General features: G+C 38.8%; 2 protein-coding genes across 2 annotated transcripts in view; one reads left to right on the top strand and one right to left on the bottom strand.

Annotated features, from left to right (window-relative positions):
- Positions 1–3,379: 3,379 nt before the first annotated feature.
- slc44a1a (solute carrier family 44 member 1a) lies at positions 3,380–14,241 on the bottom strand. The gene is made up of 16 exons (XM_077571999.1): positions 13,995–14,241; positions 13,670–13,756; positions 12,349–12,491; positions 10,867–11,003; positions 10,585–10,678; positions 10,330–10,499; positions 9,491–9,580; positions 9,244–9,386; positions 7,425–7,611; positions 5,906–6,074; positions 5,480–5,636; positions 5,313–5,396; positions 5,056–5,193; positions 3,950–4,186; positions 3,795–3,869; positions 3,380–3,701 (listed from the first exon to the last, which is right to left on the bottom strand). Exons 1-16 carry the CDS (start codon positions 14,016–14,018, stop codon positions 3,696–3,698), a joined length of 1,941 nt encoding a protein of 646 aa, XP_077428125.1. The 5' UTR covers positions 14,019–14,241; the 3' UTR covers positions 3,380–3,695.
- Positions 14,242–24,048: 9,807 nt separating this feature from the next.
- The window catches only part of dlc1 (DLC1 Rho GTPase activating protein), an 88,675-nt gene continuing 86,230 nt past the window's right edge, over positions 24,049–26,493 (top strand). Inside the window, exon 1 of the mRNA XM_077570460.1 lies at positions 24,049–24,982. Coding sequence (XP_077426586.1) covers positions 24,074–24,982 — 909 coding nt within the window. The 5' untranslated portion in view covers positions 24,049–24,073. The remainder of the gene's footprint in view (positions 24,983–26,493) is intronic.

Here is a 26,493-nt window from a genome sequence, read left to right as displayed (position 1 = left end):
TATTCACCACTTGTGGGGACAAAAGTCGAGGAAGCCCTCAAATGCAAATGAGCTATTATGAAGGTAAATGTGAAGTTTTAGGCACTGTCTTATTTGTTTACAGTATTGGGAGTGGTACCTAAGCTTTATGGAATCAGGCTTGTGACAGGATCATTGCAGTCTCTATTAGGGAAATCACATAATAGGTAAGGCATATAGCTATTATGTACAGTAGCTACTGTAAACAGTAAATGTAAAAAGTCTACACACCCCTGTATAAATGCTATTTTTTGGGAGATAAAATTTTTTTTGACAAAAATAAGTAATTGTAAATGTTTTTGTTTTTTTACCATTGTGACCTTTAACCTGTACAACACAATTGGGAAAAAAAATAAAAAAGTCTTATTGCATAAAATAATTAACAGTCTGTGGTTGCACAGATTTAACCTACATTTTCAAACTCACGATGAATGTAAATGTTAGCAATGTTAGCAAGGAAATTTGACATTAGCAAAAACTCGACGCATCAGCTAAATTAATGAAGACGAGAAAAATACTGGTCATGAAGTCAGCATGCAGAACGTTGAAGGGAAATTTCTGGCAAGTAATGGATGTTTAATTAGTAGTAGTACACATGACAACAATCTCCCATTTTTATACTGTATGTTTGGGCTTTTGAGAAGATTGCCTTATTCTACACAAACCAAGTTTTATAACACCATCATAGGATTACTTGCTAGCTAAGCTAATGCTAGCTAAGACATGTTTTAGCAATGGCATGTTAGGTTTCTTTATGTATGTGTGTGTGTGTTTTTTATATTCACTTGTTTGCTTCAGTATGGGGACAAAAAAAATCAGGTCTCCATTGGGGGGGAAAAGCACCATTTGGAAGCTAAGTTAAATATGAGGCTTTTCTTTGTTTTATTTGCGCATTGGCAAGTAAATGTCAAATCCTCATTTGAACACTCCCTGTACTGTTGAAATACGCACAGATGCAATCTCAGAGGCTCACTTCCACACCGTTGTTGGACAAGGGCCAACAATACAAAAATGATCTGTAGAGACTGGCTGCCCAAGCTGTGATGGGAAGTGCCTCAATTTGCAGGAAGCATGTTTGATGTTGGGAAATCAGGTTTCTTGGATAAGCAAGGGGCGGTGACGCAAGTTGTGTTTATACAGGCTTTTTTTTTTATAGTAAGTTGACTGTTAGGGGGGTATATTAAGTATACACAATATATGGTTTAAAAACAATTCATAAAGTACATCCACTATTTAAAAAAATAACATTAAAAAAAGCATTTTTAAACTTGATAAGCCTTCAGAATTATTGTTTGTTGAATGATGAAAAGATGACCACCAAATATTTTTTTTCTTTCAGAAGTGTGTATGCAACTGGTATCCCTTTGCATTTGTCATTACCTAAAATTGCGATTGGGTCAACCAAAATATATCAGATATATTTATCCCCATACTCAGCCTCACTACTGTATGTTTACAATTCTTTTTTCATTGTACGTGATTGTGTGTAATTGTAAAAAAAAAAAAAAAAAAAAAAAAAAAGGCTGCGCTTTGTTTGAGTCAAGCTGCTGAGAAGGCAGGAGGGCTTACTTTAATGGTCACTGTTAGTCAATACTCTGACACACACAACCACTCACACACCCACACACAGGAAGCTCATGTTTCTGTGGCTGAATCAGCATGCACATTAGCGAATAACTTATTTACAAAGAATCTGAACTTTATCTCATATATTTAATGATTCAGGCTTTGTGGGGTTCAATTTCCATCTCTTATTTATTCATTTTATTTCTCAAAAGACAAGACATTATTTAAAATCGCCAAATTATGATTCAGTTACTGATTTGGTCTGTAAGATGTGGAAATATATGCAAAGTAATTGATTTATTTGGGTTCAAAAAAAAAAAAGAGATAACGAATATGCTTTCATGGAGGACTACAGAAATCAGAGAATATTTCCTATTGAGGAGTTGAAATTCTGAGCAATTGGACAATTAAAAAAAAACACATCTAAAAAGAGCAATCATTTACTTTAGTCACTTTTCTACTATTTATATGAAATCCAAAAAAAAAAAAAAAAAAGTAGATACTGTACAAATTAATTTATCGTGCATTAGTTTGCTACAAAATCCTTCTAAAGGCTCAGTCATGGCAATTTAATAATTTCAAGTGATTTGAAGGTACTCTTATGTATTTAAAACAAAACAAAACCGTAATGCTCCAAATGTGGCGCAGCGCTGACAAACGAGGTGTTTTCCTGTGTTTTCGGGCTTCTCAACAATGAGCTTCCAGGAACGAACTGGCGCTCGGCGAGTACTAAAGGGATCACTTAGCTGACATTTACAGCTGGCCATCAAGCGGTGCGCTCCTCTCGGTATTCCTGGCTTTTATGAGAGGAGACAGGCAGCAGCACACAAAGAGAAAGAGAGCTTTCCCATCAATAAGCTAATGGTTTAGCGGCTTGATTGCGCACTAGCAGGCAAATGGGCGGTAATGTATGCATCAGTGAGATTGCGTGTGTGTCGTCATGGGGACGCACTTGGATGGCAGCTCCTGAAAATGCTGGATTTTCAACTTAATTTAATTAGATTTGTTTTTCTTTTGCCAATGGGTGATGATAGACACCATTTTCTACAAACAAATGAAACCATGATGTCATATTAATGGGATGTAATGCATATTTATTGGAGCTCTAGCTCTAATTCACGGTTGCTCGGTTTCACATAAAATGGAGGCAATCAAGAATGATTGTTCTCCAGTGAAAGCATCAGACAAGAAATTTGCTCCTCCCTCATTCATTTTTGGATCTTACCAACTTTTAAGAGCTCTTTTCATTTCTTGTTTCTCATCCTCTTATAATTGGATAGTGAGGAACAAAAACTGTTTAATGTGCTGTATATCCTAAATGCAGACTCTATGTCAAAATATGAAGCAACCGCAGAATTGTCCATTTGTTTACATAGTTCCTTTTAAACAGTGAAAAGTATACTGCATTTTTAAAAAATGTGGCCAATTCCTGTTTCTATATTAAAAAAAAAAGTCATGTTTGTTTCTTATGTAAAAAAAATCTAATTTCTTGAAATTAAATGCAGTTTTTGTTACACTCTTCCAAATTATGAAAAATAAAAACTGATCCACTGTGTAGTGAGTGGGGTCTATCACATATTAGTTTCACTTTTTAAATTGAGCTACTAGTTTTCCAGGTTATTGTAATTTATTACGATGCACCTTAAATATCATTATCCACTTATACTTGACGAATATTCACATACAGTACAGTACAGTTACAGTATGCCTTACTCATTTAAATTCGATGCATTTCTGCCCCCTGCTGTTTAGGTAAGGTGGTGTACAATTCAGGAAGAAGGTTGGACACTACAGGTCACATGACATCTTTTTTTTTAATTTGAAGTACAAAAACAAGTAAACAGTCACACAGTTATTACAAAGAACAAAAAATGAAATGAATGAAAAAATACACCGACAGTTTTTAGTTAGCAAACATGTTAAACCATGTTAAAACAGTTGTCGGTGAATTTTAAAACAAAATAAAAGTTATTTGGGATTTAAGAAAGACATTGAGAGATTTAGAACATAGCACCAAACTTTAGTGTCATACAAACAAAACAAAAAATCTCTGTCAGACTTATTAATAAGTTTCTTGGTTATGTCTCTTTCAATCTGTTTCGTGCCCCTTCTCATGTCTGCAAAGAAAAGAAAATGTTAAATTTCTTCTTCATTATAGTTAATTCATATAACCAAGTAGCAGCTGACACTAATTGTGCTTTTGAACTCACCATGGGCTTCATCTCTCGTCCACTTCCGTCCTCTGGCTTGTAACGGCCACTTTTCTTACTGTTCTCAACATATTCCTGCCAAGACAAAACAAAAATGTAACCCACAAACTAAATCTGTAATGTAGATGAAGCGCGATATATTCCAACGCTGGTACCATTAAAGTCTTGTCCATGAAGTACTCGTGACCGGCGCTGCCGTCGTTGTACTTGCTGTCGACGGCGAAGCAGAGGAAGAGGACGTCCACCACGTTCTCGAACACCGAGAGGAAGCAGTGGGCCACCATGTAGGCGAACACGCACACGATGAGGAGGGGAAGGACCCACACGGTGTACTCGCGCTGGTAGTTCAACGCCAGCACGCCGGCAAACGCCGTGCAGGCCACGATGAGAACCTGTCGCCACGCAGGAGATTAGTCGGGGGCACAAAATCGAGCATGAAAAAGTGAGTTCATGCAACACTCACATTTTTCGAAATATTTTATAGGTCCACTTATGGGTGTACTCACTTTTGTTGACATAAATGTCTGTGTGTATTTTGGAGCGGTTATTATTATTTGGATTATCGGCGCAGATATTTGGCATTTTGACAAATATCGACATCAGCCATTTTACGAATCTAAAGGCCGATAAAATTGGTATCTCATTGAGTGGTAAATACTTGAGAACGTAGTGAATTTAGTTGTTTTTTTTTAGGGTTTGTAAGATGTTCACAGGTGGTTTTTACATCACAAACACATTTCGAACATATTCAGACAATTTTTCACTGTCTGCAAAGATCTTCTGAAACTTTTTACAAATCCTGACAAAAAAAATAAATAATTAGCTACATTTGCATGCATTTGTTGCTCAGTGAGATACAGGGAACATTTTATTTATGGATTTATTCAAATTTCCCCATTATTTTTATTTTACTTTTCTGAGAGTTGAAAAAAATCCCCTTTATAAAAATGACACTGGGAACAATTTTTTTTAAAAAATAATAAAATTAAGAAATTAGGTTGAAATGTTGGAAAACTTTAATTACAGTAGAAAACTTTTTTTTTTAAGTTTTTAATTTAGCTTAACATATGCTGATGACCTTGACAATTCTTTGTATGTTTAAAATTAAAAGTTTATTTATTTAAAAACATTTTTTTTTAATGTTGACGTTCTCTTTTACAGCAAATGAATATCAGCTTGAAATATCGGTTATCGGTCTCCTTGACTACTAATAATTGGTATCGACCATGAAAACTCATATTGCTCTATCGCTAATCAGTACCTTTCCCAAAAAGAGCACAAAGTCGCCCACGGTGTTGATGGTCGCTACTCGCACGGCATTCTCCACCAGGATGACGAAAGCGTCACGAGCCGATGTGCAGAAACTGGTGCTGTTGATGGCTGTGGCTGTATAAGCATTCTAGACAACCACATAGGGTTAAGTCAAGCAAAAAAATTAAAAATAATAATAATCTGATTTTTCTTTTCTTTTAGAAAGGCCATATCACCCAGCCTGTGTCGTAACTGTATTCCACTTACTTGATTCAAGTATGCCAGACACTTCTCCAAACACCATAAGCAGCACACGCATGCTTTTAGCATGCAGCGAGCGCATGCATTCTCCTGGGAAAGAAAAAAAACAAAGTCGTCCCCAAAGTGACCTCATGACTTTCAAATGTGTTGATTATTGAGGCGGGTAGGCTCACTTTTCCTTTGAGTTGACTGTGGATGTACGTCAGGATGAGACGAGGAATCTTGACCAGCGTGATGATGAAGGAGCCTTTGGCCAGAGTACCGAGGTGGTAGCGGAAGGTACGAACCGTTGCCGACAGGATGGGAGTGGCAGGCATGTTAGATTTATTCCTGCAGAAGAGCAACTCTGAAATTATGATTGGTGGCTAGTAAAAAATGTATTCAAGTGGAAACTTAAGTAATTCAAGATTCTAATATGAATGTAGATTTTCACTATCCATCATTCCAAATGACCTGCAGCTAATGATAGCCAAGCAGGGCATATCGCCACAAATCATTTGAGTCGGGTGTGTGTGTCTTGACCTGCCTCGAACCCCTGATTCGATCAAACCACTGCCCTACACACTATATGCTAAAAAAAAAAACATCAGTCTCTTTACCTTGTGAAGTAGTATGTGACCACAGCACCGGCGATGGTCATTTGCTGAAAGGCCAGGATGAATTCGCTGATCCAGATGAGACCAACTGCGTGATACCACACCAAGTACTGAGCGGGTCCGTTCATCGGATACTCCACCATATTTGTGGAGTTGTTCTTCATCGGACTTCCTGCGGAGGTAAAAGTGACCCACAAGTTGGATTACATCTGATTCATCTACCTTGTTGCCAGAGAAGGTCAGCAAAATATTAGAAAAAATATCTTAACATGACGCAGTGCAGTTCTACACCTATGTGGGCCGAGCCACAATAATAATATTGTTGTCATTAATGCCTCTACAACACTAGCAATAAACAATTAGCATCATTTTACAAGATTTTTCATGGACATGTTATATGGTCATTTTCTGCCTCTCTACTTTTTATGGCTAATTTTTGACATTTTTTCCTGCATTTTTTGCCACCAAATTTCTGACATTTTTAGTAATTTTATTGCCTTTTTAGGGATTTCGTCTTTTGTTTTTGGACATTTTATAGTTACTTTTTGAATGTTTTCTTTTCTGCCTTTTTTAAATATTAGTAGTAATAATAATAATAATAATAATAATAATAATGATAATAATAATAATAGTAATAATAATTAATACATTTTCAGACTTTTTGGCAATTCTCAAAATATTTTTGGGTAATTTTCTGACAGTTTTGTTTTTGGACATTTTAAGTTACTTTTTGAACATTTTCTTTTCTGCCTTTGGCAATTACCTGAACATTTTATGGTAAATTTCTGCTTTTCCTCTTAAATTTTTGACATTTTATGATCACTTTTTGGACATTTTTAAATCTTTTATTTTTAACTTTTTCAACTTAAAACATTTGGACTCTGACACTTTTTGGGAATATTAATATTATTATTATTATTTTTTTTTAAATCTAAGTCATTATTTCATTTGAAGAATAGTTCATCTAAAATATACGAATAAATATATATTACCCCAACCCCATTAATTTCTACAATTTTTTTTTTTTTTTAGAGATCCACAGGGCGCCACAGGAGACGGACGCCGCAGGTTGCAGACCCCTGGTATAGTCTTATGTAGCTTCCCTTATCATTTTCATGCTGTTTTGATGAACCAACAAAAGGTGTTCCACTACCCTAACCACATGAATTGTGTTGTTTAGCGTTGCCTTGCGCATTTCCGTGGCAAAACTTTGCTGGGAATAATAATGAGTTAGAGTAACTGCACCACTGAAAAGACAAGTGGGAGATGAGAAGAGAAGCGGCTCTTTGACTCTGTCCTCCCACACCACGAGACTGGCACAAGATTCCGGATGTGGGAGTTAAGTTGCGCCACAAGATCAGGACAAAAAGTCAGAAAACTAACTTCTTGGAAGTTGGAAGCGGCCTCACGATCAACTTATTTAGCATACAAAACTAATGCGCCATACACATATGAAATAAATCATTTTTTACACTCCTCACTGCTGAAGTGAGTGTATAACAAAAAGGTTGCTGCATTCAACCTGCAAGTCCGAGGAGGAGCAACACGGCCAGCCAGTAGACCCAGAAGAGCATGAGGCAGAGGAAGGTCCAGAAAGGCTGCAGGACCAGCAAGGGAATGTGGATGAAGACTTTCCCAGCCACGTGGAACAGAGAAATTGTGAGGGCCACTCGCTTCCTCAAAAAGAACATGATCAGCAGGAGAACCACCTGGGGGAGAGAAAGCGGGTTCCACGAGCCTTACATAGAATCTCATGACAACTTTGGACTTAAAAAGCCATTTCTCACATGACTATGTAAAAACTATGTTTCTCAAATGGCTGGTTGCCACAAACAAAAAAAAAAAAAATATATGATGATGGGGTGGAGCTGTAATCAGGGGCACCCAGTGTGACTTATTTGCCATTTTTCTGTCACTACTTGGCATAGTTGCATTTGTAAGATAATGGTGACAGCTCAGTGCATTTTTCTTTTCATATTAAGAGCTAACTATTTTTAACATTAATTAAGTAACTTGTGAAATTACGCACATTTTTAAAACTGTAAATTAAATACAACTTGACCCCCGTCCCCACAAATATATGTATTAGTATTTAATTTATTACTGCTAAATTGTATTACAGCACAACGTTGTATGCTTTTATTTTGTTAAGTTCAATATGGATGCGCGTTGCAAATAAATGACATAACTTTACTACAAAGGAACCAGGAACGATCGAGGTGTTCTTTCCATATTAAGAGCAATCTAATTTTAAACAAGAAGTAACTTGAGAACTTCTGCACATTTTAAAATTGTAAAACACAACTTGACGTCAGTTCCCACAAATATATGCAGTATAATTAAATTTATTATGCTAAATTGTGTTATAGTGATTCCTTTTCACGACGTTGACTGCTTTTATTTTATTTTTTAAGTTCTCGGATGCGCTGTGACGCTGCTCTACTGCAAGCGAACACATCGACACTTTCAGTTGAACCCTTACGAGCTATTTTGTGGCGTTCTTGGGTAAAACGTGCTTCACGTCTAAAGATCAAGTGGCTTGGGGTTACCCCAAGTGACAAGACGGCGTCCATTTGGCTCTTGGCTCATGAACACCTATTGGAGAGAGAGCTGGAGCAACGGTTAGCTCGTTGCTAACGGCTAACCGAGTACGTTCTTTCAAAGCATGAAACGGGTGGAACTGCTACGCAGTCCAATTTGGCTCCTCCATGTTAACATTCTCCCCCTTACACATTGTGTGTTCTAGCTCTAGTGCAATTCTCTTGGGTAGTTTTGACGTGGACGTTTCTGCTGCGTCATGACTGGAATTCCCTTAGTTGAGGCTTTCCAAATAAGGGGCGGTCATTAATCGAGCGTTAAAAAAAATGGTGCCGTTAACGAAATATTAACGCAATAATTTTGACACGCATAATAGATACTTAAACTGGTATAAGTCTGAAAAAAATAAAATTATGTTAACCATTGCCTGTACACTAAGTAAATGTTTTATGATGGTGGTAGCTTAAATAGACAAATTCTAATTCCATTTCCATAATTTCTTAAGGGAGAAACTGTTTTTACATTTTTAAATATGCAATATGAATAAAATAGCCCTTATGTATGAAAATGTGTCCAAGAGGCTCCACAATTACATGTTCGACTTATCAGCTTAAGTTAAAAATGTGAAAGCTATAACCCCCCCCCCAACAACAAAAAAAGAAGAAAAAAGATCTGCGCTAAAATATGAAATTGCATCCACATAAAAACAACCTAGCATGGCTCAAGGAGTTCCACTTGTGTTCTTTGACTTCGTGCGTTAGAATACTCACGTGTTTAAAACAAGAAAATGTGTTGAGGCATACCGTGAAAACAGTAGCACAAATGGCATACACGAGGAGCGCCTTCACATTATCGGCCGCCACTTCTTTCCCAAACACAGAGGCCGTGTTGTTGTTGAGGGCGTTCCGGTGGTCCACATACAGCCACCAGAGGACGCCTGTCGCCCCTGCAAAAAAAAAAGTTGCACGCCCACTGTGAGCCAACTACAAAAAGTTTTTTTCCCCTTTAATTTATAATACAAGGAACACGAAAACGTGTTTTGTCAGTTACCTAGTGTTCCAATGACAACCAGAAAAGTGAGAATCCACACCAGCACTTTTGAGATGTAACGGATGACGACCATCATGATCAAGGAAAGAACTGCATCAAACAAAACAAAAGTTTCTGCACAATTCAAATAATTGATAACACACAAAGGGGAAGTCAGCCCCCAAAAAATCTTTACAATATGTGCCTCCACTAGTCTATAAACACAGCATTCTGATTAATATTGCATTTGATAAATAAATATAATAGGAGCCCAGAGCTCAGGTATCCACCAATCATAGCACAGCTTCAGAAAACAGGTGAGCAACTGTGATGTCATTTTCATTCCACAGCATGTGGCAAAATGGACGCCCCCTGAGATGTATAAATGGGTGGGTTTTGCGGTTTAATTTATAGTCCACAAATTCAATATTAATTAGAATGCAGTGTTTAGAATATCGAGTATCGAAAAATATTCTCTCCTCATGTGATTTTAACTAATTATAGTACTGTGCTAAAGTATATCAATGATATCATCGGCGTCAACTCAACATTTAGCACGAGTGTCACTTTAAATAAATTTGAAGTCGTGCAACCTTATTATGCATTAACCTGACAGCACCTTCCCTGTTACCAATCCATAATAACATAGAATTTTTTAAAGAAGATTTTTTTCCCCTTGATTTTAGTTTTAATATAGTGTTGAAATGTTACTGTAAGGTTAATCATCATAACAGTTCTGGAACAAATTCATTCAACTCTACTTTCTATAACGGAATCATTTGTTTTGAAGAGCAGATTATGATTTTTTTTTTCATTATAAACCAGATGAAAGTATGAATGTGTGCGTGTGTGCGCTTCACCTAAAGACAGCACACAAAGTCCCACAATAATGTCCTTGCTGGCCATCACTCCGGCGACCACTCGACGGAAAACGTTGTTGTCACTAATGAATGTGAAAAAGGAGAGGGCCAATTCCGCATAGCAGCCGATGTCCGCTGGTATGCAACGGCGGAACAGCGGCACTGATTTACTGAAACGAAAAAAAAAGGGGAAAAAAACGGTGCAATTACAAAGTGATGTAAGTAGCTGATTGAGAGCAAAACAAGGTTGATTACCTTGGTGCAACAGGGAGCTTGGGACATTTGGTAAATCGATCAGAGTGGCCCGGGTATCTTGCTGGACTGATATCATAGGTGCAGAGTGCAGATCCTTTAAATGGAAAGATTAGTTAAATGATCAAAAATAATAACAAAAATATTTCTTAACACTGAAGAAATGAGAAAGAGAGAGAGTTAACGTAGATAGCAGTATCAAAATGTTTATTACATTTATTATATTAATTGTAGCTAGAGTAAAAGTTTCTTCATTTTTGCCTGCACTTCAACCGATTTTCTCACCATTAGTCATTGCAAACTGCTTTAAATCATAATAGGTCTTCAGTTCAGTAGCAGGACATTTGGAGACGCACAAAGCGACGCTCTTCATCTTCCTGTTGATGATGTCAATGTTGCACGGGTCTAGAAAAAACACATACCTGACAGAAGACAAAGAAAATTTCAATGGGGTGCTGACTCAGTTTTTTTGGTTTGTTTGTAATCAAAACAGGCAGTTGCCATAGATAGCAGGAGCCCATTAGGGCATTAGAATGCAAGTCTGGACTTTTGGTGAGGGAAGAAAATAAAAAACGGTGGCATTTGCCTGCCCGCTGCACAATCGTCTCTTTGTACCAGAAAAGCCTTGATGGAAAAATCAAGCATCAATAAAGCACGCGCCATTGTTTGAGTAACATTGGGCGTGTAGTCTGAATGCTGCTAGAACTTTACCATTCGCAGAAATGAAGAGTAAGATGACAACCTTGAACTAATTTACTGGGAAAATATAAAATCATTAGATATACTAATTCATCTCCTTTGCTCTTTCCTTCAGATACTGTATGTATGTGAGGAATGTTACATTAGCAAGAACACACAAGTACGTAAGCATGATGTCCCGAGGGCTGCTTCACAATTTGAAATGCTGGAATTCATGCTTTCATAAGCACACAGTTGTGTTTTTAAATCTTAATATACATTATCATGTTGCCTCTCTACGTTCCCTATATGTTATCCAACTGTGTCAAAGCTCAGGTTATGTACACAGTGTGTTGTTTTGAAGTCATTTAATACAATGGCTGAATTTTTAAAATTGCTTACACGCACTCAACAGTTAATACTTAAAGCACTTTCTGTACAGTTAAAAGTTTTCATGACGGAGATAATTTAAACTGTATTCATTTAATTACCAGACAGGCAAACTCAACACAGGAAAACCAGAGCTGAGAATTAAAATCAGGCAGACATGCTAACCGCTTGACCACCAGATTAAATCACTTTCCATTAGTTCCCACGGGATGAAAAATAAAATCTATATTTGAACCACTTGGAAGTTGACCATCATCCCAGCATGGATCAAGTTCTACCGCAATTTCAAGTCCTTTCAAGGATTTCAGGAACCCAGAGGAATTGTGTTTAAAAATCGCCGGTGTCAGGCCGAAACTTCATACGTCAAAATTTGTCATATTTTTGTTGGTCAGTACACACTTGTGGGTGGTGTATTGTTATTTTTTTCAACAAATTATTGACCAATCTAAAGCATTGAAAATGGCTTGTTCTTTTTGATGATGCAATGTTAATGGTTGAACAAACATGCCATCTTTGGCAATCTTGGCATCTTTTGGAAAGTGACTATTTTGGAGGTACAAGGTTTCGATCCAACGGCAGCAATATCATTTCTTACATTAAGTAAACAATCAATAAGTGATGTGTTGAAAAAGTGATAGACTGCAGGTTTGGCTAGAAAAAGATGCTACTGAGATGACGCGTGTAGTGTAAGTAACCCACTTATTTTCGAGCATGTTCCGGCCGCTGAGCTCAACGTCCTGGATCTTGGTGTTGTTGTGACCACAGACGTTGCCGTAGCTGTCGTATCCCGATATAAGTCGCGAGGCAGCTCCTGTGGCGATGGTGAAGCCACATATACAAACCTGAGTGAAACACAACAAACAATGGAACGTTAACAAATAGGGATTTTTACCAACGTTTTAATGGGGCCTGCGGATGTGCATGAATTTGATTATCATTTGACACATGACTTTGGGATTAAATATCTTAAGCTTTTGTTGTTCTCTTTGTTTTCTGTTGTCGTCTCTGTTGTACCCTCTAAAACAGGGGGTCACCGACATTTTTGAAACTGAAAGCTACTAGCCTACTACTAATGCGAAAGGCTACCAGTTTGATACGCACTTATGGAGGTAAATTGTCTTCTCATCGTTTCTCCCGCTAGCTTTTCTCCATGAATGTTGTGATTTGGTCAAGTGCCATAATGCTGACCTTTGACCTATGCTATTTTCAACCCTCAAATATTGTTATTATCAAATTTACTCCAGTGCAAGTGTGAATTAAAAACTAGCAACAACAAAAATATTTGATACAACGTGGCGAGTGAAGCTTTTTTTAAATAACGCGCTATTTTTAGAAGAGGCCTGTGGGCTACTCAAGTGGTCCTTGGTGTGACTGGGTGCCCGCGGGCACCAGTTTTGTGACACCTGCTCTGTCTAAAACATCCTTCTGTTCAACTACATTTCCAATCAAAGCCACTGCAATACAAATAAACAACAACAGTAAATAGACTGCTTTTTATATAGCGCTTTTAACTACACCATATGGTTTTACATTTGAAGTCTCACATTCACACACCAGTGGTCGGCTGTTGCTATGCAAGGTACTGCCAAGGCCACTGAGAGCAAATCGGGTTTCATTGTCAAGTCAAGAACACTTCCACATGGTGACCAGGGGGGAGGATTGAATCCACAACCTCACGGATGGGAGACGACCACTCAAACCACTGACCCATGCCACCCCGTATATGAAACTCTGCTGTTGTACAGCAAACTGTTCCAGAATCCTACATAACGAAGTCGAAAAGGACAGTTTAGAACGGGGGAAAAGAAAAGAACAATGATTAGAAGAACAACTTTAATGTAAATTTAAAGTAATTTAAACCTATAAGGAAAGCATTTTTTCCAGTTTCAAGTAGTCTTGAGTTATCTTGTTGTCTTCTGAATGAATGTTAATGTCAATCGCACCGAGTGATTGAATGTTTTTTTTTTTTTTTTTGGGGGGGGGGGGTGTCAACAATAGAAACACTGCAAAGTACACATACCATTCCAATGCAGAAGAGTATGAAGATGATGAGCCATGGGATGTCCGTACAACTGCGCTCCTTCAGCGGGCTCCAGTCACGTTTCCTCTGCCAAGACATGAACAGACAAACTTCTGCTTGATTATTTTAGTTTTGGGCGAGCGGGGCAGTGTCAAGCCCAATGGTTGCGAGTCGCCGTTGTTGTGGCTATGCTTGCCAAACAAGCAGCCTTTGTCTGAAAAGTGACGTGAATTGTTACACCCGCACAACATCAGACGTGCGCCACTGTTTAGAGGTCGCTATTATCGTTCACATGGTCGATTTCTTTCCTTTTTGGCTAACCTACCTCAGTGCTGCTGCAACATCCCATTGTGACGAGAACAAGACAGATGTAGCAAAGCGGAAGAAAAAAAACTTTCTGCGGGCTTTCTTTGACTAAAACTTAGCTGTTGTGTTTCCGTAGCTCATTTCTTTCTATGCTTCCACCCGTTAAAAGATGTAGATGTTACTTTTTTCCCACACTTAAGCGACTGTATTAAGCAACGGATGCCATTTTTCGCCAACTTCCCTCAGGTAAACGCGGAAGACAACAAAACTCCTTATGCTGCCTTCATAAGCTGTCGGAAATAATGTAGATTATATCTCCAGACGCCCACATGTTTTAGTTTTTGCCTCCAATGTGTACATTTTACATAATATTTAGTCATGTATTCCATCATTTAGTGTGTTTTATTCAGAAATGTTTTATCTGTAGTGCAACAAAAAGCTCAGCTTTTACGAATTATCAAATTTACGAGTGTTAGTGAACGCATCAGAGACGAGAAGTTTTTAAAACGTGCGTGCAACATTTGGAGCTGGTTGTGTGTGGGTGTGTGTGTGACGAAGAAACAGTGAAATGGAATTGTATTCGCATGGTTTCTCTCATAACGTCAATAATAGTTACGAAAACAAGTTTCAAACGCTATGTTAAACAAGTGAAAACGTTCTTCCTGTGGCTGCCAGTAGGCTACACCACTGACTGAAGAAGCTTCAAGTCTTCATGCGAACTAGTGCTGTGGGTAGATTGATTTGCTCAAGTACTGTTACTTTAGAATAATATGGCTCAACTACTGTATAATTAGAACGTAGTCTTCCAAATAACCGAGTAAGTACTCCTTGGAGAAAAAAAATACTCCAGTAGCATAAAACAACACAGAGTCAAATAACAGCACTTAAGGCAGAAGTTTGTCCGATTAATCACAAGTAATAATGTATAGCTCAATCAATATAACATAGTAGGCCTACAGTCTGACCCACGCCCACCCCACCCCAAAAAACAACAACAAACAAAACAAAACTCAAGTATGTAAATGTAGAAAAAAAGTTTTATCTAAACTACTTTGACAAGCACAATTTATCCAGAAAGTTACTTAAGTAAATAAAACACAACAACAAGCAGAAGTTTAAAATTTAAAACACAGGCAGTGTTTGGTGGCTTCTAGCTGTTTGTCCCTCAGGCTATAATGGAAAATTCCATGTGAAATAACTTCAGACAGCTTCAGTTTAGACAGCAAAATAGCCTATTCCATGCTGTGGGGCAGCAAAGCTGAAAGCTTTCTTTTTTCAGAACCCCTCCCCCCATACACAAATTCAATTTCTTTCTGAGATAAAACAGATATTGTACACTGTAAACAAGTATAGTGCAAGAAAGCAACACACTACAAATGCTTGTTTTTGTTTGTTTTGATGTGTGATATTATGGCAAATGTCAGTACTGAAGGAAAAACAGTTTACAAGAACTGTAAATATTTGGACGGCATTCTCAATATAAAGCACATCCTCATAGTCAAGAATAGACAAGAAGCCCCGTTCACTAATTGATTTCTGACCCTGAGAGAGAAGCAGGTTCTGTACTTCTAATTTCTAACCTTTTCCCGAAGGTTTTGCTTGCTGTTAAGATATTTTGACTTGTAACCATAATCTTGGCTTTTGTGTGTGTTTAAAACCAATTTAAGATCACATTAACAAGACTGGATAACATTAACAGCAGTTTCTTAAAGTTCAAATCCTAAATACTGAAATGTTACTAACCCAAGTGAATTCTCCTAATTCAAATTTGGCGTCTCCTGCTGTCCCTACACTGTTATTGCAATTTACCTATTTTTTCTGATGTGATTAGTGTCAGACGGTCGTTGTTCCCGCATAACGGCGTTTACACATAAACTTGCTGATGAAGAATGATGTCCTCATTCTTAGTGTTTGCCAGCCAACTTCCCAAATGCTCACTGCAAGTATTTAGAAAGTCAAGGGAAAATGCTGTCTTTGTTTTCCCTTGGTTTTGGCTTATGTATTCAGTTCTCCAGACATCTTAATCACAATTACCTAGACACAATTCCCTTCTCATTCCATACCATTCCTAATTTAAGAATGTCACCCACTTCAAGGGAATGTCTAATCACATGAATGCGCCTGGAATGAGTTCACCGTTTCCTAGAAATAAAGGACATTTCATTTTCTCAGGGAGGCGGTTGAGTAACTGCTTAGTACAGAATTCCTTTCGCTAGTCCCCTCAGATGCTCCATTTTCCCCTTTGACACTTATTGACAGCTTGAGAACGTGTTTTTAAGGGTCAAATAATTAGAAGAAAAATAGCAGTTGGCGAGCTACTGTAAAAACGCTCCCCATGCATTTACAGAACGGGTGTCAAACTTAGGGCCCGGGGGCCAAATCTGTCCTGCCACATCTTTTTATGTGGCCCGAGAAAGCAGATGATGTGCATCAACTTCACTTTTCTTGCTAAAATTCCCATGTTGCAAATGGTCTTTTTTTTTGGTTACTTTTAAAAGAGGAATCCCGGCACAGTGGAAGTATGTTAGGAAGACTCCAAATTTCTCAAAACTGTGAATGTGAGCTATGGCAAATAGGACATTTGTAATAGTGTAGTAGCATTAGCAAAGTTCCTGTTTGCAGAAATTGCAGACACTGAAGCGACTCACCACCCAGCTTTGCCGTTTCCCCCCTCTGCATTTCCACTGAATCCATATCGCCTGAAACAATGATAAGAAGACGTGAAAAATAAATAAAAAAAAAACACAAAACAAACAAAAAAAAAACTTTTCTGCCTTATTTTTGTATAGGAAAAACCTAAATGTTTTGGTTGTTGTGAACCCTACAGCAGATTATTTCCAAATTCAATTCTGTCGTCTCGTAGGAGGAAAACCATTTCAAAATTCAAACAAACCAGAGATTGATGATCATCCCAAAATGTTGCTTAGTATTGTTTGAGCGTGTAAATTGCTTCCATGCAGAAGCAATTAAAATCTCGACACCATCTGCATGATGAGCATTACGTAGAAGAATGAGAGCAGGTGTTGGGAGGATGCAGTTGGCAACAAAATGAGGACAAACATCACATAATGACGCCACTCATCTCCTGACTTTTTGGGACTCAAAAGTGACAGCACGCAAATGCTTTGGCAGAAATGTTGAAGGACAACACATTTTCCTGGATCTCTCCCGGAAGAGTCCAAGCCAACGCAGCACATGTTTGGCCGAATGCTGGGTGGGTGCGAAGGGGGAAATTGTAAATGCACCACATCACTATTCTGGCCCACTGAGCACAAGGATAGATTGGCTCTTATAAACGACAAGACAAGAGGATACAATTGAGTCCAAAGAAACGACTCACAGAATGCCAGCTTTGTGATTACAGCCAAGATGTAATTGTTTTGAAGCCTTTTTGGAAATTTGGATGAAGGATTTTGTTGTGTCGGAACGTTACTCGTGTTTTCAGTTTTGCTGTGTGAATCAGTTTTCACGTGTCAGCAAAACAATCTTGTATACTGTAGCTAGACAAGACTAAATGTGCATGAAACTTTAGTTGAAGGACAGAGCGTACGAGAAAACAGACCAGATACGACTTTTTTTTCCCACTGTCCTGTCATCATAAAATAGTTTGCCCTAGATGACACAAAGGCATCTAAACAAACAACACACATAAACACACACACGCACTCACACAGACACACACTTAAAAAAAAAAGATTAGATATATTATTTAAGCCCGGAGATTGTTATGGTCAGTACCCTCAATAACTTGCACTTCCTGTTCCCACGGTAAGTTGCACCATAAGCCGTTGTTACAGACCAAGGCCCCCTGGGGTTTCGCCTGTAATGTTGTTTTATTTTTTTATTTGGCTCATTTGTTGCATACTGCACACACTTTTTAGTCTACACTGAGCCACAGCCAGCTAGTGGAGGCTTGTCATTTTTCTTGGTTGTTAATTATTGGCAAATTAAGAAAGAAGTCATAACTTCACCTTAAGAATACTAAAATTTAATTATTTTTGTCATCGTAGTAAGAGATTCTAAAAATTGTTTTTAATTGCTCGGCCAGAAAAAAATTAAAAAGACTGCTTCTTGTAAAACACTTAAGGGGAGGACTCTCATGTCACCTACTCCAAAATGATTTTCATTGCCAGTGATTTAGAGTGACGTATTTTTCCAATAATAAACTAAAGCAGTTAGGAATGTGAGGCTGTTTCCTTTGGGGCGTCACTGCTCCACTTAAGAAGCCAACGGTTTTGAGCAGTCATGGATTATGAAGTGAATCACAAATGGATCATTTTTTGTGACCACCGGTGCTTTCCAATGTGATGGTTAAAATGACCGGTCTATTAAAAAATCGCATCAAAATAATATTTGTTATGTTTCTCAGTATAACACTTCAGTACTTAAACCACACCACAAATTACAGTCTTGAAAGTAAAAATACGAAAACAAACCAAAACTCCTTTCTAAACAGCATTAGTAGAAGAAAAATAACATTAAAGTCTGTTACGGTGAGCTGATGTCACTAAGTCATGAGTGTCCTCATGCAGCCTTTTGCTCCGGACTCACAATGTACTGCGCCCTTAGCAGGCCTCTGGAAGCTGGCATGATAGCTCACTGTAAAGTTAAGTAACATTAAGCTACAAAAGAAATGCTTGTGTCCAAAAATGTGTGGTATTTATTTGCAAAACTAGCCAAAGCTAGCCAAGTCACGTCCCCATCCTTCCAAACATCAATTTTCTATAGTGCGTATCCTGTTAATGATCACTGGGGCTGCATCCCAGCTGACTTATCCAGATGTCCCACTGTACACTACCGGCTCGATTCAAACTCATATTGGGGGGTCGGTTATGCATACCAAAATAATACCACAGGAAACTGTGAAAATCATGTCCTATTGAGCGAGGACGAGGAGATTACTGCCTGCACTAAATAAAATGAAGAAAGGTGAAAACTGTGGATAATAATACTTAACTCATTTGCTCCCCAAAATGTATTAATACGTTCTGTTTTAACTATTACCATGCTCCCAAAGACGTATTTATGCGTTTTTATGTTTTTGTATGCTGGAGCGTACAGAAGAAGGCTTTGATGCAGCCTCTGAACTGAATAGAATGCTAGAAGCAATGGTAGTTATTACAAAAGCGGCCATCAGGTGGCAGCAAAGTATAAGAGATCAACCTTGCCCATGTTGCAAAAAAGCCCCCCCCCCCCCATTGTTTTAAGCAGATTTGTGAATAATGATGAAATGTATTCATTCTAATGCTAATAGCATCAAAACGGAAACAAATAGAAATATACTTTTTTTTCCTGATGAAAGAAGAAACTTTAATCATTCTTTTGGTAGGTTCCATGTTTTCATAGCAATAGAACGCAATATTCTGGGGGCCTTGCAAGTCAAAATCCAGTAAAACACCCGGGAGCGAAGGGGTTTGCTTCAGTGAAAATGGCTGGGAGTAAATGTTTTAAGTGTCAATATCTAAGACACCGGTAACTGTAATGTGTGTTTATTTTTGTTATATTTAGCCGTTTATACTCAAATGCTATAGTTTGAATGATAGCGGTAATGACTAAGCTACTTCACCAATCAGGCACCAGCAGTTGTTATGTCACCCGTATAGTAATGGGTACGAGAAAAGTAACTTACTTTGCCAATGGAAAAGCATCAATAGCGATTAAAGCAAAGTAGGAACCATGCAGGGAAGAATGGTCATTACGACGAAAGGTGAACTACATCCGCCACTAGTTTCCAGTCACTCACAGGGAAATTATCCCATTCAAATTGCCCGAATGTCAATAATGTGAACCACTACATTATCTGTCAAAATCTACCATAATCCAATAAATATAGGGCTAAGACTAGTTTTAACTGGCCGCCTTGATTTTTACCACGGTTGCCGTTTACTCACAACCTCACAGATCCATTGCTAATGTTCAGTGTTGGGAATAATGGCGTTAAATTATTATAGAGTTAGAATAATAATAAGTAATCTAATAGTAATCTGCAAGTAATCTAATTAATGATTTCCCCATCAGAGCAAGTTATCGTTACTGCTGCTAAAGTAACTCGTCACGTTATTAGTGCTTTTATTCACATTGCAACACGCTGCAATATCATCAACTGCATTGTGACATCATAGCAAATGTAAAACCAGTGACGGTTACTTTTAGAACCTTTCCTTTTTAGAATGTACGTGCGCGTGAGCGTACGTGAACACAAACATGCCTTCCAACAATGTGATTCGCTGGTTAAAATTCCAGCAACTCACAGAATAGATAAATATCATTTTTACTTCAGTCACTTCAATGAGTAACTAGTTTTAGTTTTACAAGGCAGTAACTGCGTTGCTAACTGAATTCAGAAGTAAGTTTTAATTATTTTATTTTATTAATTTTTTATTATTTTTTTTTTCCTGGAGAGCTCAGTATTGTTCATTTGGTAATTTTACCGATTTGACATGTCATCATCATTGCTCTCTTTTTTTTTGTTTGTTTGTGGGTGAGAATGTGTATGTGCGTGTGTGCGTGCGTGTGTGCGCGCGTGCGTGCGAGTGTGTGTGTTTATTCATTAGTTCAGAAGTAATTTGTAACTAGAACTAATTACTTTTTTAGGGCCACATGCCCAACACAGCTCATGTTGACTCTTGCATGTTGTCGTTTGAACACTTGTTTGCAAAATGTCACTGATAGATCAGAGTATGACGTGCATGGCTTGCCATGTGGTCGCCCCTAGGGGGTCTGAATGGCGGAGGGAGGCTTTCGCTTTTTTAAATTATAGAGCTAGAGATAGATGTCTACAGGCGGTAATGAGTGGATAGCCTGAGTCATGGTCCGTGTCGGCCTGTGCACTTCAATCGGCAGCCGTATCCACGCTGAAGCCGCTGTGGCCAACCAGATCTGTATTTCGTTACACTGCACTTGGCATAACCGCAGAGAACATCATGTGACATACTACAGAGAATTCTCGTTGAACTTGGATCTTTTCCTTTAAGTATGACCATCTGTGTCCCCTGAGAGTTGAGAGCGACTGTTTCCCAGCAAGACACCCCCGAAAAAAGCTCATCCGCCGCACATCTGGATGACCCACAGGTTAAAAGACCGAGATTGCAGTTTTCCAGATTGTTCCTGTTGATTTTCGTGTGCGGCATGATCTTGATAAATATGGTCACAATTTGAGATGAGTGAAATTCAGCAGCAATGCGTTTTAGGGTGACGCAAGATTGTAGAGAAGTGATTTCAGCCTCGTGGTCCGTAGCTGATTCAGGCCGGGAATGTTGTGCTGCGGTTGCACCTTGCTGCACAGACGGAATGGCGTCGCGCAATGATTAGCCGGCTATGTAGGAAGTAAAAAATACTATAATCCACGTTGACACGTCTCTTTCACTAAGTACTTCAAAATCTTTTTAGCGTTTTTGTCTGCACAGTTTTATCTACTGTAAGTCTGTAGTTTTTGCGACTCCACTGTCAGAATTTTTTATTCAAATCACCTGAAAACCAGTGAGCTTTGTTGCATTGCAGTTGTTGTTTTTTTTAGTGTGCCTGTGTGTTTTTATCAAGGATTCTTGTACCGTTGCAAGACTGCAAATTTAGGGTAAAAGCATGCCTTAGATAGACTTGCTAAAACAGAGCAATCTTTTTTGGCCCAGTGCTCAGGTTCTTACAGAGCATTCTGTGTATTATTAAACCCATTGGTGGGAGCCTTTTTTTGCTACGCTTAGGAACGCACTATAAGAAGACTAACAGGTTCACTGAGGCGTGGAAATCACAGTTTTTTGAGAAAAGGAGATGTGTGAATAAGTTTCCAAAATAGCGTTGTGAAAGTGGCAAAGCATATGTGAGAGGAGGTGGAGTTAAAAAAAATGCATTCAGTATGTTGTGCAAGTTTTAAGCTGGGGGTTGGGGCTGGGAGGATGTGACTCAGACTCCCTGTCAAAATCAGCGGGGAGGAGACCTGATGAGAGAGGGATCGAATGGAGAAGACTAGGGGAGGAGTGGGGGAAAGCAAACCCGGCCCCTCTTACACCACCCAGCTCTCAGCATTCAGCGTCAGCAAAAACACTAATGTGATCAAGATGGAAGATGTCTTTGGACTTTCCACTGCTCCCGGGCTTTCTGTCTGTCTTTGGGGTGTTCTTCAGCTCGCCGCCGGCCGCTGTGCAGGGAAGCTACCGACACGAGTCAGAAACCTCAAGTGAAGACAGCCAACAACTTCTCAAGCGGATATGGAATCATATTTCCTCAAGATTGTACTGATTTGACTCAGTGGATGAATGAAAAGGCGACTTCCAAATATTTCTGGCGGAAAGCACTCGGAATGGGAATCTGAAGCCAATTTGTTGGTTCTCGCCAGATGTTTCGTTGACTTTATGGCTTCATAATCGTATCATAAAACAGTGTCATCACTTAGCACAAGAAGAAAAAGGAGAAGCGCACTTGGTTTCTGCAGTGACTCTTGGTTGCTCGGCTGAATGACATTGGAGGAGTTTTTTCACCTTCATGATTCGTAAGCGCTGCAGGTTCATGCACAGGACGCAGATGACAGTTGGCATCCTCCTGCGTGACTTCTAGGAAACAAAAGGTATAATTATGAATGAAAAACAGAAGCGATATGAGATGACTGTTTTTTCCTGTAATAGAACAGCTTGACCATGACATTGTTTTGAAACTGCATGGGATAGTTCAACTAAATTATTATTATTATTATTATTATTATTATTATTATTATTATTATTATTATTATTATTATTATTATTATTATTATTATACTGAGAGTCAGAGATCTGCTGATTAATATATTTTTTAAATTTTTGGTTTACACTTCAAAAAATGTTTTTTTTTAAAGAAAAGACTGCTTTGATCATACAGTCTAACTATAAACCATAAAAGTATGTGCTTCATTTTGTTCATCGAGTTCCAAATTCACTCCAAGAATTCACTGCAAATACTGTGTTTATCATTGTTTCCTGATCACTTGTTCTGTGTATTATTCTCTGTCCAATATCACAGTCATCCAATGTAGTTTTGAAAATCTCAGTTTACACTACTATAAACAGCAGGCTCAACTCCTATTGGCTAAGGAAATCATGAAGGCAAAAAAACCTGCTAACCTTTCAAGAGTTGAAGTGAATAGGAAACAGTTAAATATCTGTTCAAATGTTACGTTTTAGTCTCGTGGCTGTCAATGCATACCATTGGTAATAGTTCAGTATTGGTCTTTTCACATCTATATCCAATTATTTTTCATCCTCAGTCAAAAGCATCCCTATGGAATAGCACTGGCCACCAATAATGCCAGTTGCTATACGCAAGAGAAGTTGGGAGGATCATGTGACTCATCCGTCAGGATTACAGTATAGCTATGATGATCTGGATCTGATCTGTTGCCATGGTGTTGACAGCGAGGGGCTTTGGAGGGGTTCAGGGGCCTCCAAGCAGGGCCGATGGACAAGGTGCGCCTCCATGCCGGAGGGCTGCCACCAACTGCTCACAGATGAGCTGGCTCAGATTCCAGATGTGACCACCTCTGCAGTACATGATGAGATCCATTCCGAGCATATGAAGCCGACGGAGGCTGTTAAAGCTTCTCTTGAGAAGAAATTCATCTGCAGCCGTCACAAATGTCTAGATGTGCCGCAGAGGGTTACGGACCACCTGAAAACTGCTGTCCACTTTGACTGCATTTCACCGAGTGACAAAAGAAGTGCCGTGATTTTCTGTGCAATGGATAACGACGCTCAGGAAACTGTTGATGCTGAAGACGAAATTGGCACAGAGAATGATGATGATGTCTTTAAAAAGTCACATATCTCTTGTGATGAGCAACAATGCATCTCTATTTCTCCAAACAATGGGCCTCCACTGTCGCAATCTGCTGCTGGGCAGCCTGGCAAACTTCCAAATCATTCGCAAACAAAGGAGGGAGATACAGATAGTTACAGCAGACCTCTTGAAATCTCAGAAGTCACACTGAAGTCGAGCTCTGCTGCTCAACACGAACCTCGGAATGACCTCCCAGATGTTGAGGAAGTGATTTCCATCTCTGGCCATGCTGGCACAAAGATAACCTTGGATATCAGTGCGCTCGGTTCACTCAATAAAGTGGATAGTCTTCTTGTGATGTCATTGGCTAACAAAGCTGTGGAGCAAGTTGTGACCTCAGCGGGGCAAGGAAAATGTGACAAAGGAGCAATTGAAACCTGGACCACAGATTCTTCTGACAAACTGGGTGGATTAAATAACCCAGAAACTCTAAATGAAAAATCAGGACATGAGCATTTTCCCAGAGACATTCAAGAAGAAAAGCAAGATCCTGCTGGAGTACGGGATCAGACCCCTGATTGTGAAATGTCCTTCCAGACGCTGTCGGAGCAGCGTGAGTCTGAAACAAGAGCGATCAAAATGCCTCGGCGGGAGGAAAGTGCAGAAAGCAACGAAAAATCTAAGGATGTCACGTTGGGACCAATCGCATCATCTGATATTTCTGTCAAAGTTCAGTGCCGCTTGGTGCCATGTGAGCAACAAGGCTCGAGGAAGTCAGAGGAAGACTGCACACAGAAAATCATTCCTCGAGAAGCAGAGCACATGTTGACGATGACGACTGCAAGTCAGACAAACAAAGACGTCGATGAAAGTCCTTTAGCGTTGGAAAGTATCCCAGAGGTGAGCCAGGTGGAAGCAGGTGGCAGCCGTGCACCTGCTCCAAAGAATCTCACCAAAACCATTCACTGCCAGAGGGATGAAAAACACCCCCAAAACCTGCTTCCACTCTCAGCGGAGGTCAACAATGTGCTCTCGCCGGAGGGACTCCATGGCAACGAAGCCTCTGGTGGCCTCAGTGAGTCACCTGGCTTTGAGGTGGCAGATGGACCGAATGAGCGTCACACGCAATTGGCCGACTCTGGAACGGAGCAGACGGACAACGCCGCGCCGCAGGGTCTTCCCGCTGACACATCTCCAGTCGCTTTTGATGGAATGCGTGTGTCCGGAGTTCAGAAGGAGGAAGGGGTGAAAGTGCGCATTAAGAAGGTAAGGATGAAGATATTGTAGCTGTAGAAGCAACTTTGTGAGACGGTTATTGGTTGTTAGTGGCTTAGTGATTAATGCGCCACACTTATAAAGTTTTTCTTTTTTCTTTATAAGCTGACATAAATAGACCATGAATCACTTTTGTCCCACATTTGGCCAGCTTCTCGGAAAAATAATGACTTCACTCTCACATGTTTGAATATCTGTGTGTGTGCGTGTGTGTTTGCGTCTGTTTTGTGGCGGTGATATGCGAAATGTTTGTCTTTCTCAACAACTCATTTCAAAACAAAGTCCTATAAGTATTTGCAGACTATAAACACACGAGATTTGAATGCTCAACTTCTTGCCAGGGTGAAAGGTTTAAGTTTCTCGCATAATTGTACACTGGGCTATTTACACTCTGTGGTCTGCCTAGCGGGCACAGTAAAGTGCCTAAAAGGATTTAGGCTCGCTGTTACAAAGAAAAAGACAAAACACGCTTTTGTCATTGAAATATTTAAAAAGTAGTTCAAAGTTGACTTTATTGGAATGGCAGCAATTATTATTTTTTATGTATTTCTATCTATGTCAAATTTTTGAATTAACCACACTTTGTGTAGCTTTGAAGCTGTTGTGGTTAAAGCAAATTTCAGTCAGATCTGAACCAGATTGTTCATCTTAATTTTACAGGGAATCTCACGTCCAGATCAAGATCAAAGTGTTTACATATGTAAGATTCAGAGGATGTTTTTCTTCTTAACGAGAGTTAACTACTGAATGAATGTCATGATGATTTTGCAGGTATCAAATGTTTAATTTATTTATGCTGTCATTGTCATTTGTAAAGATTATATTGTCTGAGTTGGACACTAACTAAATAGCATTTATTCATTTAAACCTGGAGAACCCACGGGGTCAAATTTGGCCCCTATAAATTCTGCTACTCAAATAATGAAGACCTTTTTTTTTTTTTACAACTTTAACTTCAAAAGTCCAGAGTGCCACTTCTGACCCCTGCATGGGGCCATCTAGTGGATGAATATTGCACTTCCATGAGCCAGAGTGGTGGTGACAAGATGGCTAAAATGCAACAAATAAAACAAAAAAATTATATTGTTCAATGTAGCTGTGTATTTGATTGATTATTTTCTTAAATTCTAAATAGTTTACTGACAGTTTTTGTTATTCAGATTTTTCGAAATGATACCCCTAAATCCCAAAGGGTCAAATTTCGCCCTAATCCTAAATTAGGGAATAAATTGAAAAAAAACATTGGGTCCAGTGAATTTATAGCAGTCAATTGATGTATAATTCATAATTTTCCAAAGAAGAAAAGGGTTCTTGGGTTCTCCAGGGTTAAGAAGGCTGAAAATGAAGAAAGTGCGATAGGATTGTTTGAATACATTTTAATTGTAAAATGCATATATATATTTTTTCATTTTATTATGTATTTTTAAAGAAGTTCTATATGTAAAATTATTCATTTAGCACTCCCTTTTAATATAGGCAAACAAAGTGATCTAAATGAATTA

This window comes from Vanacampus margaritifer, chromosome 7 (genome assembly GCF_051991255.1).
Source record: "Vanacampus margaritifer isolate UIUO_Vmar chromosome 7, RoL_Vmar_1.0, whole genome shotgun sequence".
NCBI classification, from domain to species: domain Eukaryota; kingdom Metazoa; phylum Chordata; class Actinopteri; order Syngnathiformes; family Syngnathidae; genus Vanacampus; species Vanacampus margaritifer.
Note: the sequence above shows the minus strand (reverse complement) of the source record. Positions and strands in the feature narration are given on the sequence as shown.

What these genes read in the sequence shown, in the direction of transcription:
- slc44a1a (XM_077571999.1), bottom strand. Translation starts at nt 14,018, where the DNA reads ATGGGATGTTGCAGCAGCACTGAG. An exon ending in GTCACATACTACTTCACAAG is followed by an intron (nt 5,637 to 5,905) that starts GTAAAGAGACTG and finishes GCTCTTCTGCAG; the next exon opens with GAATAAATCTAACATGCCTG. An exon ending in TTGTGCTCTTTTTGGGAAAG is followed by an intron (nt 4,187 to 5,055) that starts GTACTGATTAGC and finishes GCGTGGCGACAG; the next exon opens with GTTCTCATCGTGGCCTGCAC.